Source organism: Corticium candelabrum, chromosome 4 (assembly GCF_963422355.1).
Source record: "Corticium candelabrum chromosome 4, ooCorCand1.1, whole genome shotgun sequence".
Lineage (NCBI taxonomy): Eukaryota > Metazoa > Porifera > Homoscleromorpha > Homosclerophorida > Plakinidae > Corticium > Corticium candelabrum.
In genome coordinates, this window is record NC_085088.1 from 5,262,806 (window position 1) to 5,279,014 (window position 16,209).

General features: G+C 39.8%; 1 protein-coding gene across 2 annotated transcripts; it reads right to left on the minus strand.

The window, feature by feature from the left end:
- Positions 1-766: 766 nt before the first annotated feature.
- LOC134178669 (UDP-GalNAc:beta-1,3-N-acetylgalactosaminyltransferase 2-like) lies at positions 767-11,927 on the minus strand. 2 transcript variants are annotated; one of them, XM_062645555.1, is made up of 14 exons: positions 11,865-11,927; positions 11,685-11,808; positions 9,133-9,233; positions 8,981-9,069; positions 5,552-5,653; positions 5,397-5,495; positions 5,224-5,337; positions 5,070-5,175; positions 3,393-3,579; positions 3,245-3,323; positions 3,123-3,172; positions 1,405-1,564; positions 1,293-1,349; positions 767-1,221 (listed from the first exon to the last, which is right to left on the minus strand). In XM_062645555.1, the coding sequence occupies exons 1-14, from the start codon at positions 11,908-11,910 to the stop codon at positions 1,192-1,194; spliced, it is 1,344 nt and encodes a 447-aa protein (XP_062501539.1). In that variant the 5' UTR covers positions 11,911-11,927; the 3' UTR covers positions 767-1,191. The 2 variants fall into 2 exon arrangements, with proteins under 2 accessions (XP_062501539.1, XP_062501538.1); XM_062645554.1 differs by having other exon boundaries at positions 767-1,229.
- Positions 11,928-16,209: the final 4,282 nt, after the last annotated feature.

Below are 16,209 nucleotides of genomic sequence, written 5' to 3' on the forward strand. Positions count from 1 at the left end.
AGCCTCAAAAGAACTGAATTCGATAATATTCTTTTGGATTAGTGAACTGATGAGGCACAGCACCATCATCCAAACGTTGTGAAATTGTCAAGTACCTCGGTAGCACTGTATGGTTCAGTTGTGTACATATTTGAATAAAGCACCGTTGTTGAATAGAATTGCTCAAACATGCAAGGTGATTTCTTTGTTTACATTGTTTGTTATCAGGGGCACCTTCGTATAGGAATCGGTAAAGGTGTCAAAACATGTACAGTCATCAGAATCGAGGCTTCTATATAGCAGTCGTTCTAATGTTGCCACCAAAGGGCAAAATCTATGGAGGCATAGTGCCCCTACCACCCCATGCTTCCTATGGCTAGCAATGCAGTATGTATGTAATTGGGTAGATGTGTGGAGTGTCTATGTCCTGTCACGCTCAGAAACGCCCTAAGTGCATGCGGTCCAGTAGGAGCACTATTTGCATTCACTCATACATGAGTCTGGGATACAGATCTGCTAAAAGCGTTTTTAGCAAGTCTCTTGCAGTCTTTGAATTCCCTGCTGTAGCAGATCGATAAAACAATTAAATTGCGCATGCGCGTTGTTGCACCATAAATTCTGATAGCTCACCAGACACCACTAGACACCTCGTATGCTAACAGAATGTGGTGGAATAATGAGAGCGGCACTACAACTATATCAATGGAGTTCCCCAGACCCCTAAGACACAAATGGGCTCAGCCCTACCCAACACATGTACTCGCATGCACATGTGTAAAATGTACAACAATATATATATTTGTAACCAATAAATGTCTCAAATGTTAGTTTTCAATAAAATTCAAATAAACCAATCAAAGTTAAAACTGTACAGGTGTCATCAGACCACATCTGAAAATATACTGATCTCAGAGTACATCAGAAACCAACAAACTGAACCTAATGATTGCGATAACAAAAGCTACTACATACTAACAAACGGACTGCATCAATCATAATGATCAAGTGTGTGGAATTCTCGAAAGGTAAGAGAAAGAAGCTGATGCATGATATTCATCTCACCTCGATGGCTGGTGTACCTTGGGTCTTCTTCTTCTTCACACTCTTACTCAAAATTACTCATCTTCACACCCACAAGGATTGCCACATTGCTGCAAATTTGTCCAAAGATTAAGAAAGGAGTGAGGATCCTGTTCTGGTATGGTCAACATATCAAAAGAGCAAGTAGAGAAACACTGCCATCTAGGATCCTAAGCAAGAAACATAAACTAGACACAACAAAGTGACCAGAATGTATAAGACCTGGTAACTACCTTAACAAGATTAGGACAAATTGCAGATAACCAAATGCCCATGCACACATCTTCACCCTGGTAAACACATTCATATTAATCTTGATCATTAGTGTCATTGAAACCATCTTACCTGATATAATTTCAAAGAATTTGAGTTATTTGCTATCCATTGGATTAAGTCATATGACGTCACATAGCCAGAGCCACATGCAAAAGCAGGATATGCAGGAGCGGTGTAATCGACTTCTGCCCACTTACCAAACTTCTCCACTGCCCAGTGAGTTCGAAAGCTATGAAAGAACCAACAGAGAATGTATATCCTAATATGCCTATACAAGATTAGCTCCTAATATGGACAATGAAGAGCATATCAACTACACAGCAAGATTCGAGCATCAGTTAATTGAAGACCCATAACACGGACAAGACAAACAGTGTCATGTCGGACCTACACACAACATCAATAGGTACAGTGTACTATGAATCCTTAAGACAAAATCTCCTCACTGAACAACTGAATAGAACAGAATAACTGCAAATACACACTATGCAGACTTTAGTAAAGTCTAAGTAAAGTTATTAAATATTTAGCAATAATTCATTTTAGAAAAAGATGAAGTAGCCAACAAACTCTTGCTTGTTTACATTATGGTAACGTTTGTAGCTGGTTATTTTAATGAGAGATTGGTCAATTCCTGTGAACTGTTTGCCAATGAAACGCATTTCCTTTACCCTAAACAATTCAATAGTACCAGGAGCGTAGTGTGGTAGCCTCAAATTTCCAGACCAGAGAGCGCGCGAACTCTAGTCTGGACCAAGTCGATACTAAAATGATTTCGGAAATAGCTCTTCTTAGCCAATCAACTTCTACAACCCAAATCTCGGTTGTAAATTCTGATTGGCTTAGCAATAATTGGTTATGGCAAGTGCACTAGCACTGATTGCACCCGTGTAAAATCCTCATGGAAGGCTAAGTGCACACCAGAACAATGACTAAACTCTGCATGCCAGAACAATGATCAGACTCTGCACACACACATCTTAATTTTAGTTTCAGCTTCAGTTCTTTGATATTTTCAAGGTTTCGGGAACAGGACATGCACAGCAGCGTCGCTAGACCATCACCTTTGACAACTGGTCAAGCGGTAGTCTCACTAGTCGAGCGGTTAGACTAGCTAGCAGTCTGCCGAAGAATCAAAGAGTCGTCGTTTCATGCCGTCCACCAAGATATCGCCGCAAACACGGCAGACGTCTCTTTGTTCGTGAGATCTCATGGCATTTACAAATGACATGTTGATCTAGGTAAAACGATCCTACACTGTTAGACACCATTTACCATCGCTTTTGATAAATACTTTCGAAATCATTTTAGTATCGACTTGGTCCAGACTAGAGTTCGCACGCTTCGCGCAGTCTCTGGTCTGGAAATTTGAGGCTAGTAGTGTGGCATTGGCTAGACCAGGCTATAGCCCATTATTTCTAGGTGTGGTCATAACAATTGTGAATTGTAGCCTCGTGTGAGGACCAAAGCTGTATATAGCATATACACCACTTTTTCCAGTCTGGATCTGCCACTAATCTTATCAGTCAATTAGAAACCAATAAAAGTAGGCATGCTTATAAAAGTGAGCGTGTCTTGTACTATCATGAAGTTTAGCCCCCATTTCTAGAGGTCACGCTACGCCCCTAATAGTATGATTTCTCCTACCAACAAAGCCACCGCAATGAATACGAAAACAAGCCATTCACACAACACAAAGGCACGGTGGCTATCAAACAGACTCTATTTAATCAGCATTAATTACCTCAGTAAGGGCAAACAGCTACTAATAAGTTTTCATAACTTACTTGCCCCACCACACTTTATTATAGTCTTGCAAATGATTTTTCTCTATGCCCTGCAAAACCAAGTACATAACCGTTGACCATATACATTCACCTACTTTACTATCCATTAAATTAAAGCATACTTTTAATATTTCTTCAATGTGAACAAAGCAGTCGTCATCAGATTTAAGAAGATATTTAAATTTGACGTGTTGAGATAACCTAAAAATAATTAATTGAAATTTTAAATAAATTGTGTAATGAGCTGATGCTACAGTTAGTCTACTGTACCATTCATATGCAGCTTTCATCTTGGCTGGAATATTGCGGTAAACGTCAACAACGTCGACAAACAAGATGTCGCCATAAGCAGTAGCTTCGTTTTGTAAACGTAGATTTTCTTCGTTTATTGTTTCCAACCACAAATCACGGTCAATGGAGTATTGATCAACACACTGAGATTCTGTTCTATTTTCAACTAAAGCAAGCAAAACTTATCAAATTCCAAACTTTCACAAACAATTCGTAAACTGTACAACAACCTATTTGGCGTTTATACTTTGCCATACAAGCAATTTACAACATTTAATAATACTGTTCCACACTGATTCAACATAACCATCACCATGTATACAATGATTGTACACACACAGAACAATATCCACATGTCTTCATTAGGTTTGCAAACTAATCTGTCCAAACTGATCTGTTTGCAAGTGCAGGTATAAGCAAAGATACAGTGATACTCATTTGCAGTCAACATGCATAACAGCATGAAATTCCACCCTCATTTGTACAACAGGGGCATAGAAAGCAATGTATGGCCTAGCGCATGCTAAAGTGTAGACCAATGTAGCATTTGTTATTAGTGTGCAAGGTACTGCCATGAGTAAAAATATAGTACACATACTTATTTCATTGGCTACACCCTTAAAAGGGAAGTCGGTGCCATTGAGCATCAGCAAAACGTGCTTAAAACTGGTCTGGCCATGGCCGGACTAGAGGCTACAGATAGGTATAATCGAAGATAAATCAATCATTCACATAAACAGCTTCAAAAAAGTGACAAGCAAAGAGACAAATGAAAGAGAGACAACTAACAAAAGAACAAAAGAACAACTTCATGAAAAATCTCGTCCTGTATATCAACATCAGGGTTGTACCCAGCATACAAAAGGAACGGCGCTCGCTCCGCCATGCATTCACTTCCACTTGGTACAGGCCCACCATGCTTTACTGCATACGTAGACAGTGATTAGCTATGAAGATAATGGACTTGTATTTGTATTTTGAAAAGTGAGAAGTTGTCTGAGACTAACAAGTAGTTCCTGAGATGCTCGGTTTGAAGATAAGACCAATTAGGGCAAAGACTGCCATGTAGTATAAACTTAATTATAATCTAGGTACTCAAATATCAACAGTGGTTGTTAGCACGCCCCCTATGTAGGTCAGTATCTGAGGGTAACAAACAATTTTGTAGATATCTGGGCCTTCCTATACTACTAATAGGTTCTCAGCTTCTTGAGGTCTGGAAATTTTCCAGCGGCTGTAAGGCTTATTATAGCCATCATGTGGTCAAGCACAGTGAACTAAGACAGAGAGAAACTTTCTTTAAAAATAAACCACTTTGTTCTTTTGTGCCTGAGCATTTCATGACAACAGTTTGTGGCATCGAAGGGGTAAGCAAACCCACACCAAAGCTTTCCTGGAGCCTGGCACCACAAAAATTGGAATGGGCGTGATTATAGCAATTTCCGCCATGCCTTACAATAATCTTGGGGACACCCCTGAACATGTTACAGCAATCGCTTTTTAAACAGTACCCATCTCATGTAAATCCATACCGTTAGTCCCCAATTTGTTGATACATAACAGAAATGTTTTAACCCTCAAAGACATGAATAAATGTTCTACTAATACCACACCAGATGCAAGGCCCTGCATAAAATTAGAACATTGCCTACTTACCATGAGCTTCAAAAATAAAAGCGCCAGCTGCAAAGTACATTGGAACTTTCATCAACGAATTATCAAATTCAGGAAACACTCCGTGTGTATAACTCACTCGACTCACCTGCAAACACATAGTCAACCACGACAACAACTAAGTCTACAAACTCACATTGAGATAAGACACAAGTCCTCCCCCTGTATCAAGACTAACGTGTGCAGTAGAATACACAGCACTAGGATCATCGACTGAAAAACCTTCAGCAACAACTGTAGCACGATAATCCTAGTAAATTATAATTGCCACTCTATACCAGAAGTCGAATCAAAGTGTAAAGTAAATACTTTGGAAAGTATAAAGGTTGTAGAACACAGCTTGAACCGTATGCCATTGGTCAACGTGCCAGGATCATCAGGAGTAAATATAACAGAAATTATTTCTTTCTGGCACAAAAGACATACTATACTGCAAATATTAAAGAAAATAAGATAAATCTTACTTGGGTAGTTGTATCATATAGAGTAACATTTAGATTTGATTGAAATCCATCACTCAAATGATCATAAACTCCTAATCCAATGACTGCAACAGGAAAATTGACCTAAATGAAACAAAACATTATCATCAAGCCAATGATGCACTACCAATTTCAATAAGGTAGCCCGTTTCACGTTAGGTAAGTAAAGGCCTGTCCACACTGGCAACTGGATCGCAATCCGATAGTGATCCGTCCGATCCACATCACGAGGTGGTTTCGACTGCGATCAAATCACGATCGGTCGAATCCAATTAGAATTAGAAATAGTGGGCATTACCTTCACGTACGCTACACGTGTAGTCGGAACATCTAGCACTCCTCACTCATCTTTGTTCTCGCTCACCTTACGTCGCTGTATCAGCACTTTTCACAAGCAAAGAAGCCACACGTACGCATCGGTCATCAGTCACGTGATATGCAGTGCAGTGTGGACGCTCGCTAGCCCGATCGGATCGCAATCAGCAGGATCGCGATCCATTCTGGTCTAGTGTGGACAGGCCTTAAATCCTCGTGTACTTAAATTTTACTTAGACTGCATGTAAACGTTAAAGTCGATGAATCTAGATCTAATGCTGTACTATGTCTCAAGTCAGAAATGAGAACCAATGGTGTGCCTTCACTACTATCTGATTATGGTATGTAATTATGTAAAAGAGAGATGTCAGACTGTTACAACCAATGCAAGACTGCAAGTATGTACTATTTATCACACAACATTAATGCAAACCCGAGTTTCTAATCCTCAGCATTGCACCACTGCTGTTATAGGAAAATTAAACGTATTAATAAATACCTTGAAGCTACAGCAGATCTGTGTACATACCATAGAGCCACACACAATTGATAACACAGCAAAATATAATTGGACTTGAACCAGTCTCACGCCACTCTCGTCATTCCTGAATTGCGTTTCCTCGGCAGAGATACATAAGCTGAAGAATGCCAAGGGCAGAGTGAGACTAGGTCAAGTGTACAATAAAATTAAGTTAGTGCAGACCCTGAAATAAGGATTTCAAATTGATCGGCCACTTGGTCAGAGCCACAGCCGCCATTTTGAAGCTTCACCACATTGCATCCGCCATTTTGAAAAACAAATGATTAATTACATAACCCTTCTTTGAGTGTGATGCATGTCATGACTCATAAGTGTTCGTGTGATGCGAGGTGTGTCTCCTAAGCTGGATATGTTTAAGTTGAACAATGTTCTTTCATAAAAATATTTAATCAGCTCAGCTATAGCTATAGCAGTATTGTAGAGTATGCCTATATCGGAAGCCTAATTTTGCAAATGCCCTGTAACATGTGTAAAATACTGACGGTATTCTATCATAGTCATTTGTGGACAGTCTCACTGGCTGTACAGTGAATAATATTTTAGGCAATGACACTATATCTTCATGGGCCAGGTTGGGGAGAGACCTCTTCAAAACTCTACCCACCTGATTTATAACATGGCAACACACGGCAGAAAATGATTGGGAATCCATATTCCAAAGTGTAATCAACCTATTCAAAAGCAACGGCTATTGTGGAATGTGCAACTGTATTCAGTACAGACATGATTCCTGGCATGGGGCAACGTTGGTGTAGACACTATGGAAGTTGCATGGAATCCCAGATGCCACATGCTGTAGTATGTTCATAATCTGGTTGTGGCTTGACATTCATTCGGCATTAATACGAATCGTCTCATCATCTTTTCTGGCCTTGTTGAGAACTTGCAAACCTCAAACAATCTTTATGTTTATCTAAATTGCTATACCATATCGAAATACCACAATATCCTAATTCAATTATGATGCCTTTAGTTGAGTGGTCATGCTCTGTAAAAGATCTGCCAACTGCTAAAGTACACAACACAAGAATGATAAGGACTCAGGCCACCAACAGGGTAAATAGCACACTTGCTGAAACCACAGCTTCATTAGCACATCCTGGTTAGGAGTGACTGAATTACAGAGTAGAACGTGCATGTAGAGAGTGTTAGCATTGTTAAAGAGCACCATCACGGTGATGGGTTTTGCAGTGGGTAACTATCATCAATTATCATGTCAAATGGCCGTACAATCTTCTCATAGGTCGGTCAATGGTGTTGTTTGGTCGGACATTGGCCGATGGCTGGCCATTATTTCATGCTCTGTTAGTGCATGGGTCAAGATCAAATATCCTCGCCTTTTACAATCAATCGAAAACACATAGCTTGGCTCAAACCGTTCTGCACCTGACAGCTTGGTAGCAAAACTTAACAGTTTTATCTTTTAATACGTATGTTATACTTGCAATGTGATTAATTCGGTCACAACAATTAAGCAACTATACGCATGCAAACTTACATACCTTCAAATTTGGTACAGATAAAGCAATGCAGTAGTCTTACTGATAACTAACATATTGTTTCTGTCACCTAGTAACTGTAAAACCAAAAATTTGCACCCTATCAATTGTTTAGATGTTGTTTCCCATTCTTGCATGGCATCAAATTTTCATCTAAAAGCACTACTAATTTCTAGTTACAGTAGTACACCAAAATATCCATACAATACAAAGGAAGGCTGCACCGAAAATTGTCTGATTGGGGTAACATGCAGCAGAAAAAGACGGGCGGGCGGGCAGAGTTTCTATTTTTGAACGATCATCTAACTCAGAGTCTTGTTTGGAGGAAGTGCCTGTAGTCGGACAATTTTGAATCGGTGCTACACGGGTCTGGGAGGCCAAGGCCAGCAGTTCACACGCTGAGTACATCGTCTACTCAATCACCGAATACAACATCCTGCAATACCTCATGAAGACAAAAGTCACCAGACACACAGAATTAAAGGACTCGATCAGCAGCCCTCTAAACACGGGAGGGCGGGTTACCATAATCAGACAATTTTTTCGGTTCGGCCTAATTTAGTAGATTTCAAACCTCAAAATTTAAGTTCAACTCAGTCAAACCCAAAATGCTGAGACTTTAGAGTACATGAAGGTTAGAATATAATCGTGCAGGTAGAATTGAATACATTGGTTCAGTAGCAATTACTGACTGTTAATAAGAGTACAGAATGAAAAGATGCCAAAACAAAAAATGAACAAGCAATTAAAATTTCCTTAATTTTAGCAGAACTGTGTAGTCTGTATGCCTTCCAAACACAATGAGAGCAATCCAAACTAAATTTCCCCCAAACTCTGAATAACTTTCCTAGAGTCATATTTAAGAATTAGATTTAGTTACAAAACTAGGTAAACCTTGACTAAAATCTCACAAACAATGGTTACATCTTGCAATAATAAAAGATCAGCTAGAATGGCCAATATCAATAACTGATTCCAAATAACAGAATTGCTAGAACGTATTTAACCTTAGCAATCGTTCCTAGACAACATACGCTATAGACCATTAGTATTTACCTGAAAGTCATAACCTGCAGCACCATTAGGAACTTCAACTTCAGGCTCAGAACTCAATAATTTCACGGACATCACCGTGTGCTGCACAGCTAAGTAAAATAACTCTTTCAGTAACCAACAATACAAGCAAGCAATAAAGCAATGGAACATACTTGGGCATACCAAGTCCGATCGTTGACAAGCAAAGGGAGTGTGTCGTTTCGCAGGATGAATGTGGCATGACTGTGAACCAATAACAAATACAGCAAATATTCTGGAAACAAACAACATCAAAATAACTACAAGAAGCTATGTCTCTTGTCTTAATGTAGTAAACTAAAGGCAAAATCACACTTTAATATCTGCCTATGTGCAGAATTCCACAGCTCTTAACACTACAAAATACCCAGATTTTAATAATGCAATCTAAGTTCATAACAAAAGCTTATTATTGTTAAAGTACTCTTTTACCGCATTTTCGCACATTTAGCTGCATGCTGGTTTAAGCCGGGTATTACAAGGGTGCCGGGGTATATACCGGTAGGCCGGAGAAAGAGATGTGATTTGACCAACCTCCCTTAGACTGGACCCATAGATCTATGCTGCATCTGTTCTTAGATACTGATTGAACTACCAAAAATAAGACGTATACATTTTCATCTAGATGAATATTATCAACCCTACAATGATTTTCACTGTCTTAATCCTCCTCTCTTCCATATCTGTCAGCCCTGTGTGTTGTTATGCTTGCTCAAACCTAATCCCATACACACTGACAAGACACTCCACATTCTCTGGCAACTTTCCACCGAGCTCGTCATACTTGTGTAGAACTGCTAGATTTTTCAATTGTGCATATGTATGACCTTCTGCCACACTAGGAATATCCATTCCCGATATCTTCTGGCTGTTTGACTTTTCTCTTTCTAGCTGCGCTTCAGGGGAAGCTGCATTCTCTAGGTCAACAAATCAAATTGCGACACGTGTGCAGCAATAGATGAGCTTTTGAAAGTATCTCAATGACACAGAGTCATACAACCCAGACAAATAGACAGCAGCTGCTCATAAAAAAAAAAACTAAATGCAAAATTAGGAACACTTAGCACAGAAAAGTTACAATTTTACCAGTATTATCAGCAAATACCTAAGTAGAGAAAGATACTCAACCTAGCTTTTACAAACAAAAATTGTTGGTCATCAACACAGACTGCTAGCATGTAACACATCTTTCACGACCTTAGCCAGGATAAGCCAAAGGCTTTAGCATCCTCTAATTTCTTGAAAAAATCAAGGTGCGATCCTAGATATCAACAAACAAAGTATACACTCTGGTGTGTACTCGCCTAGGACAGAGAGCCGCGTAAGTCTATACATACTAGTGGTTTTTTCAATTGCATTCAAATTTCACTTTCTTGCAAGCTCAACTTGAAGTCAATTCTCAGCTTGCTCTAGGCACAAGCCCTAGTGTAAAAAATGTATGGTGTTAAGCTCGCAACAGACAGGTGGAAGTTTAAGGCTCTGGCATATAACTCAAACTGATCAACATCCGCGACCGTCTCCTCTATCTTTTAGGTGTGGCTATGGCCATGAGTCTTTGCCAAGATTGTTTTTAGATATTTATTCTACTACAAGAAATAAGTTTCACTACCATAGAAGTATAACCCTGTGCTCCAATATAGCCCAATAAGAAACAGATCATGGAGACTGTCAATGTAAATACAACATACCCCATGCTTGAATAGAGACACATAGAGTAATGCTACAGAGCAAAAGTGTTAAAATTGTGCTGAACCAAAGGACAAACCAAAAATGAAGGATCAGAAAGAGACAACTACGTAACCTTAGCAGAAAAAGAAACATTCACCAAAACCAAGATGAGTGAGATCTCAATTGACAATGAAGAAGACATCAAACCTGTGATTGCAGCTACTAGTAATTATATTGCCATTATGGGTTACCCAAGACATGACTGTAGAGAAATAAAATTATTAGAACAACTTGCTCCAATAATGCCGCATTGTCCAACATGTTGGAAACTCAAAAATCTAAAGGGGTCCAATCACAACAATACAGTACCATAATTAGACAACAAATTCTTGTAAATTAATCCAAACACAATCCACATGTCTCCAGTAACATACTCACACTCAGGGCTGCAGGTAGTCCACCTGTGTAGAGCCACCTGCATGTGGCATTGAGCTAGTGCATGCACCCAATGTGAATGTAGACTCCAGATTCATTGATATTGTATATTCCAAAGCTAATTTTAAGAGATCTGGAAGTTGGCTTCTGTGGAATAAAATATTAAAAAACTGAGTCATGTTGGCCTCAGGTGCATTAGTGCCTAGCAAAGCATGAATGACAAGAGAAAATGGTACGTATACTGAAGATTGGCCTTGCAACTTCCTTGAGCCAAGGTTGGCTCCATTGCAATGGTAGCAACAGCTCTGAGAATCATCATGCAGTACTTGGGTGACAATCTTTTTTGTCATAAGACCTTAATTAATTGCATGGCAAGAAGGCCACTGTGACTTACAGTTGCAGGACATTCACAAAAGCAAATGCAAAGACAATAACAAACACAATCAAACAAACACAAGCAATACAAGCAAACGCAAAGGCACAGACACAACACAAACACAAACAGCTTCCAATACAATCGTCCTACTTAGTGTATTGAAAGACGCATCCCTGCACTACACAACAGTCTAGTACACTGACATACCTGCGCTCAAAACGTCTCTTTACATCACCAAACCAAGTGTCTCTAAGAGCACGACGTAATTCAAAGTTACTTCTCGCAGATGGGATGACAACAGCCAGTTCAAATTCAGTAGAAAAGTCTAGGTCTGGTACAAGCAATTTGTAGCGGAACAAATGACACACACCAAAACAATAAAAGCACCTCTGTTCCTGAATACAATTTCGATTAGGACTGCTGGAACTAACATCAGAAACAAAATGCGAATCATAGCACCACGTGACAGGCCCTTGAGAACCCAGACTGTTGGTGCCGTGCGCGGACAGTAACCGCACTTTCCAAATAAACAACTAATCAGCACCAACTCGTTCTCATGCATTCTATATGTACGTAGGTATTGGATAAGGTTTTAAAAATAGTAATAGGTGCTCATTGCATTCCCACCTGTGCGAGCGAGCACGTACCAGACAGCTGCAGAGTGATATTTCAAAACAACGTCTAGAATACGTTGTTCTAGACGCGTAAACTACTGTTTCTTTAATTCGCTCGTGGGGTGGATAATTAGGAGTTGTGAGCAATGCACAGTAAAACGCTCATGCTTAACAGTAAGTGAGCAATGTTTCCATGACGATGTTACCAGTTCTTAACTTTCACTACATTAGCTAATTATTATTATGAGCTAAGAACAGCATTAACTGTCACAAAAACACTTATTACAGCAATTAGCTCAGACGCTCTAGAAGCTAAAACGCTGCTTAGGCCTAATTCAATCTTGTTGCCATAGCAATAATCACAGAGTGACGTCACACAAGGTGAAGTGTCAATTGTTTACACCCATCGAGGTAAACAAACAATTATTCAGAATAATCAATTGCTAACAGCTGTCCTCTGGGTGTAGGGATGGTGAAACGCAGTCACATAAGTGAGCATAGTTTCCATAGAAACATCTCTAGTGATGACGTTACATGACGTAAACTATAGTATGTTTACTTTCTTCAAAACTAGCAAAGAACGATTCGAATTTATCAATTCCTAAACGATTCCCCCCGGTGGGTAGGGGTGGTGACGCACGGACGGACGTACGCAAGGACGGACGTACGCAAGGACGGACGTACGCACGGACGGACGGACACTCAGTGTACCCCTTTGACGCATTAGAGAAAACTCGCTCGTTTCGATCGCTCTCAAATTACTGCTTTGGTTGGTACGTGTTGCCAATTTCACACCTGCCAACATGAAACTCTGCTGCCTGATGCTCCGAAGCTTTAGCCGCTAGACAAGCTCCCTAGCCCTTCAAAGACATCCAGTTAACTTAATTTGTCTTTTCGCTTGTGGCATTTCGAATTTCTGCTATAAACAGGGCGGTGGAACGACTTGCAAGTGGAGGGCGAGGCAACTACGAGCCTATCGTTTTCTTACAAAAAATAGAGGTTATACTCAAAGTTGAGGGCTCCCTCACTGTCCATGGTGAGAGTGTTGTCATTTTCGTTCACATAGTAGTGTACGCAGCCAGCTGAAGATGCCTTCCAGTTTCATCTTGACTTGTGATTGTGTTGGTGGTGGAGTAGATGTAAGATTGAGCTGACGTTTTCTAGGAAATAAATTTATAAATTTGATTGACTTAACTTAATTAAGCATATCAAAATGACATTTACTAGTTTTACGGTATCCGTAGGCGCTTTGCATTGGTGAGTAACACGTCCAACGGAGTTTTCTGTCCGTCTGCTGCAACGCCGCATCCTAGCTAAAACAAATCTCAAATTTCTCCTCCCCACGACCACGTTTCATGATAGGACCTACCTTAAAATATCGTTTCCGTGTCCGACTACAGATGAGTCTAAGAACAATTCGTGCAAGTGTCCAAATGGCGAAGAAAATGCTTCATGAACTTCCGTCGCCCCATCCTTTTGTATTGTAGCTAGGGATTGTGTGTACTTGACAACCAAGAAACACCTTCAGGTGTTGAAGCCACCTACAGTCAACTATTGACACGTCCCATACAATCAATCCTTTACTACACTGTGCTGCATCTAACACTGTTGATAGTCAATGTTTGCCGATATCAATTTCTATGTCAGTCAATACCATACCACTGTCGTTACAACGGAACAGAGTGCATACCTAGACTGTACATTTCAATTGTCTTGATCACGATCGCAAAACGACGACTACCTATACCAGGCCTATAGACGTAATATAAACTACTATGAAGTTTGCATGTTTACTGAATGACAGCTAGGGTTTCAACAAATACATATTGTCTAGCTAGGACTCGGCATTTCAGTAGACGGTCTGAAAACTCTGTTGGACGTGTTACTCACGAACGCGAGGCGCCTACGGATACCATACAACTAGTGAGGGATTGATCATACTGTAGTACGGGACGTGTGAACAGTGACTATAGGTGGCATTCAGCTTGTGAAGGTGTTTCTCGGTTGTCATGTACACACAAATCCCTAGCTACAATACAAAAGGATAGGGCGACTGACTTTATGGAGCATTTTCGTCGCCGATTGGTCACTTGCACAAATCGTTCCTATACTGATCTGTAGTCGGCCCCGAAAAGGATTTTGAAGTAGGTCCAAAATGAAACGTGGTCGTGAGTAGGAGAAATTTGAGGTTTGTGTATATACACGGATATATGTATGTATGTATATATATATATATATATATATATATATATATATATATATATATATATATATATATATATATATATATATATATATATATATATATATATATATATATGTGTATATGTATATATATATATATATATGTATGTATGTATGTATGTATGTATGTATGTATGTATGTATGTATGTATGTATGTGGTTCAATTGGTTAGAGTGTGCAGTTGGAGATTGGCAACATCCGGGACCTTCGGGTCAGAGTTCGAGTGCGGGAGGGCCACATACATAAGTTCCCTTGGGCAAGGAACTAACATACACTTGTCTCTCTCTCCGGAGTGTCAGTTCTGTTCAGCAAGTTTGAAGCATGAAGTATGAAGTATGAAGTACAGCAAGTATGACGTACATAGTGATATGATAGTGTGACTGCTGAAAGTGTAGAGTATAGCAAGTATAGAAAGTTTAGAGTGTCTGCAGTAACCTGGGCCCTAAGGGTCCTTGTAACAAAAAAATGTATGTATGTATGTATGTATGTATATACACCGAGAGTTCGATAGAGAGCCATATAGGACCAGGCCCCTTTTTGATGTGCGACCCGGATTAAATCCCTCGGTATGCTCGGCAAAAATATACTGAATTGTGACATCCAGAGGGAATTTCGGAAACGTACATGTATGTGCTACTATAAATTTATGTTTCACTATCGTCTCGGAACAAACAGTACTTGATATGTAATTCTGCATGTATGCTACTGTCAATGTGACGAGAAATAGTAGGTGTTGTAGATTTACCGCACATGTACCAGCTTACCGGTGATGTGCTACTGTACCCTAGTGATCTATTACCACCGGATGCAGATCACCAAGCATATCTATGGAGGTTCGGGTGTATAACGAAGCGACATACTTCAGACGGAGGTCCGTTCGTACTGTACACGATCAATGTGTGTGCAATATTTGCACCAGATGTAGAAGTTGTAACTGCTGAAGTGCTAGGCAGGGTCCCACGTTCATGATGTACCTGTATAGATCGATCTAATAACGTTTAGACTCCAAGACAAGATCAAACCAATCACTAGCTTTATTCGGCTTGTCTAAGTAAAGAATTACACAATCCCTTAACAATGTTATAACATCACAATGGCAGCAACCTAGGCAAAAAAATTTACAAACCTAATGTTAATAACCACTCCGTGGGCAAACAGCTTAGTTCCATTTAAACTCAACAAATAGCATGCAGATAACCTACTCCCAGCAACAACCAGCAAACACATGCAATAATGAACTAGACACTAAGCAAATAGATGATAAGCATATAATGAACCCGGCACTAGATTGCAGTTTTTGGAATGAGAAAGTGTTATTGAAGCAACATGTCGGCAAGATCCTGTCTCGATACTTCATCCGACAACAACGCATTTGCCAAGTGCGACTTTAACTGACTTGCTTCAGCAGTTCTCTTTTTATTTTTCCATCGTTTGAATACCTCGCATGCATTTCCTGCACACCATAGATTGCTTCTTCCAATCCTCTGCAGATAGTATTGATTTCTTTCTTATAACTTCTGTCAAAGAAACAAGGCCGTCGCGATTCAAACTTTGGCAATTTCCTCTTTTGAATCAGATAATACTGTAGCTAAAGAGACAGATTCATACAAGTCTGTAGTTTCCACTATTTCGCAAGTAGATCCCTGAAAAACACAGTCTTGTCAGTATAATTATTGTCTTTCTCTGCAACTTGACACACATACAAGATCGTCAAACTTTGCAAAGCCGTTTGAAACGCGGACTGAATAATTTACGAGTTTGCAACTGTAGTAGCCAATTGACGGACCTCCTCTGAAGACATTCGATTGCGTGTTTCCTGACGCTATGATTCCCAAGGCAATTGCGACTAGCGCGCGTGCGAATAATAGATGGC

Bases quoted from the DNA above. Each gene is read 5' to 3' on its own strand.
- LOC134178669 (XM_062645554.1), bottom strand. From the start codon at position 11,910: ATGTTAGTTCCAGCAGTCCTAATCGAAATTGTATTCAGGAACAGAG. The intron at 9,070-9,132 runs GTATGTTCCATT...TATTTTACTTAG, and splicing joins ATCGGACTTGGTATGCCCAA to CTGTGCAGCACACGGTGATG. The intron at 1,350-1,404 runs GTAAGATGGTTT...TGTGTTTACCAG, and splicing joins ATTCTTTGAAATTATATCAG to GGTGAAGATGTGTGCATGGG.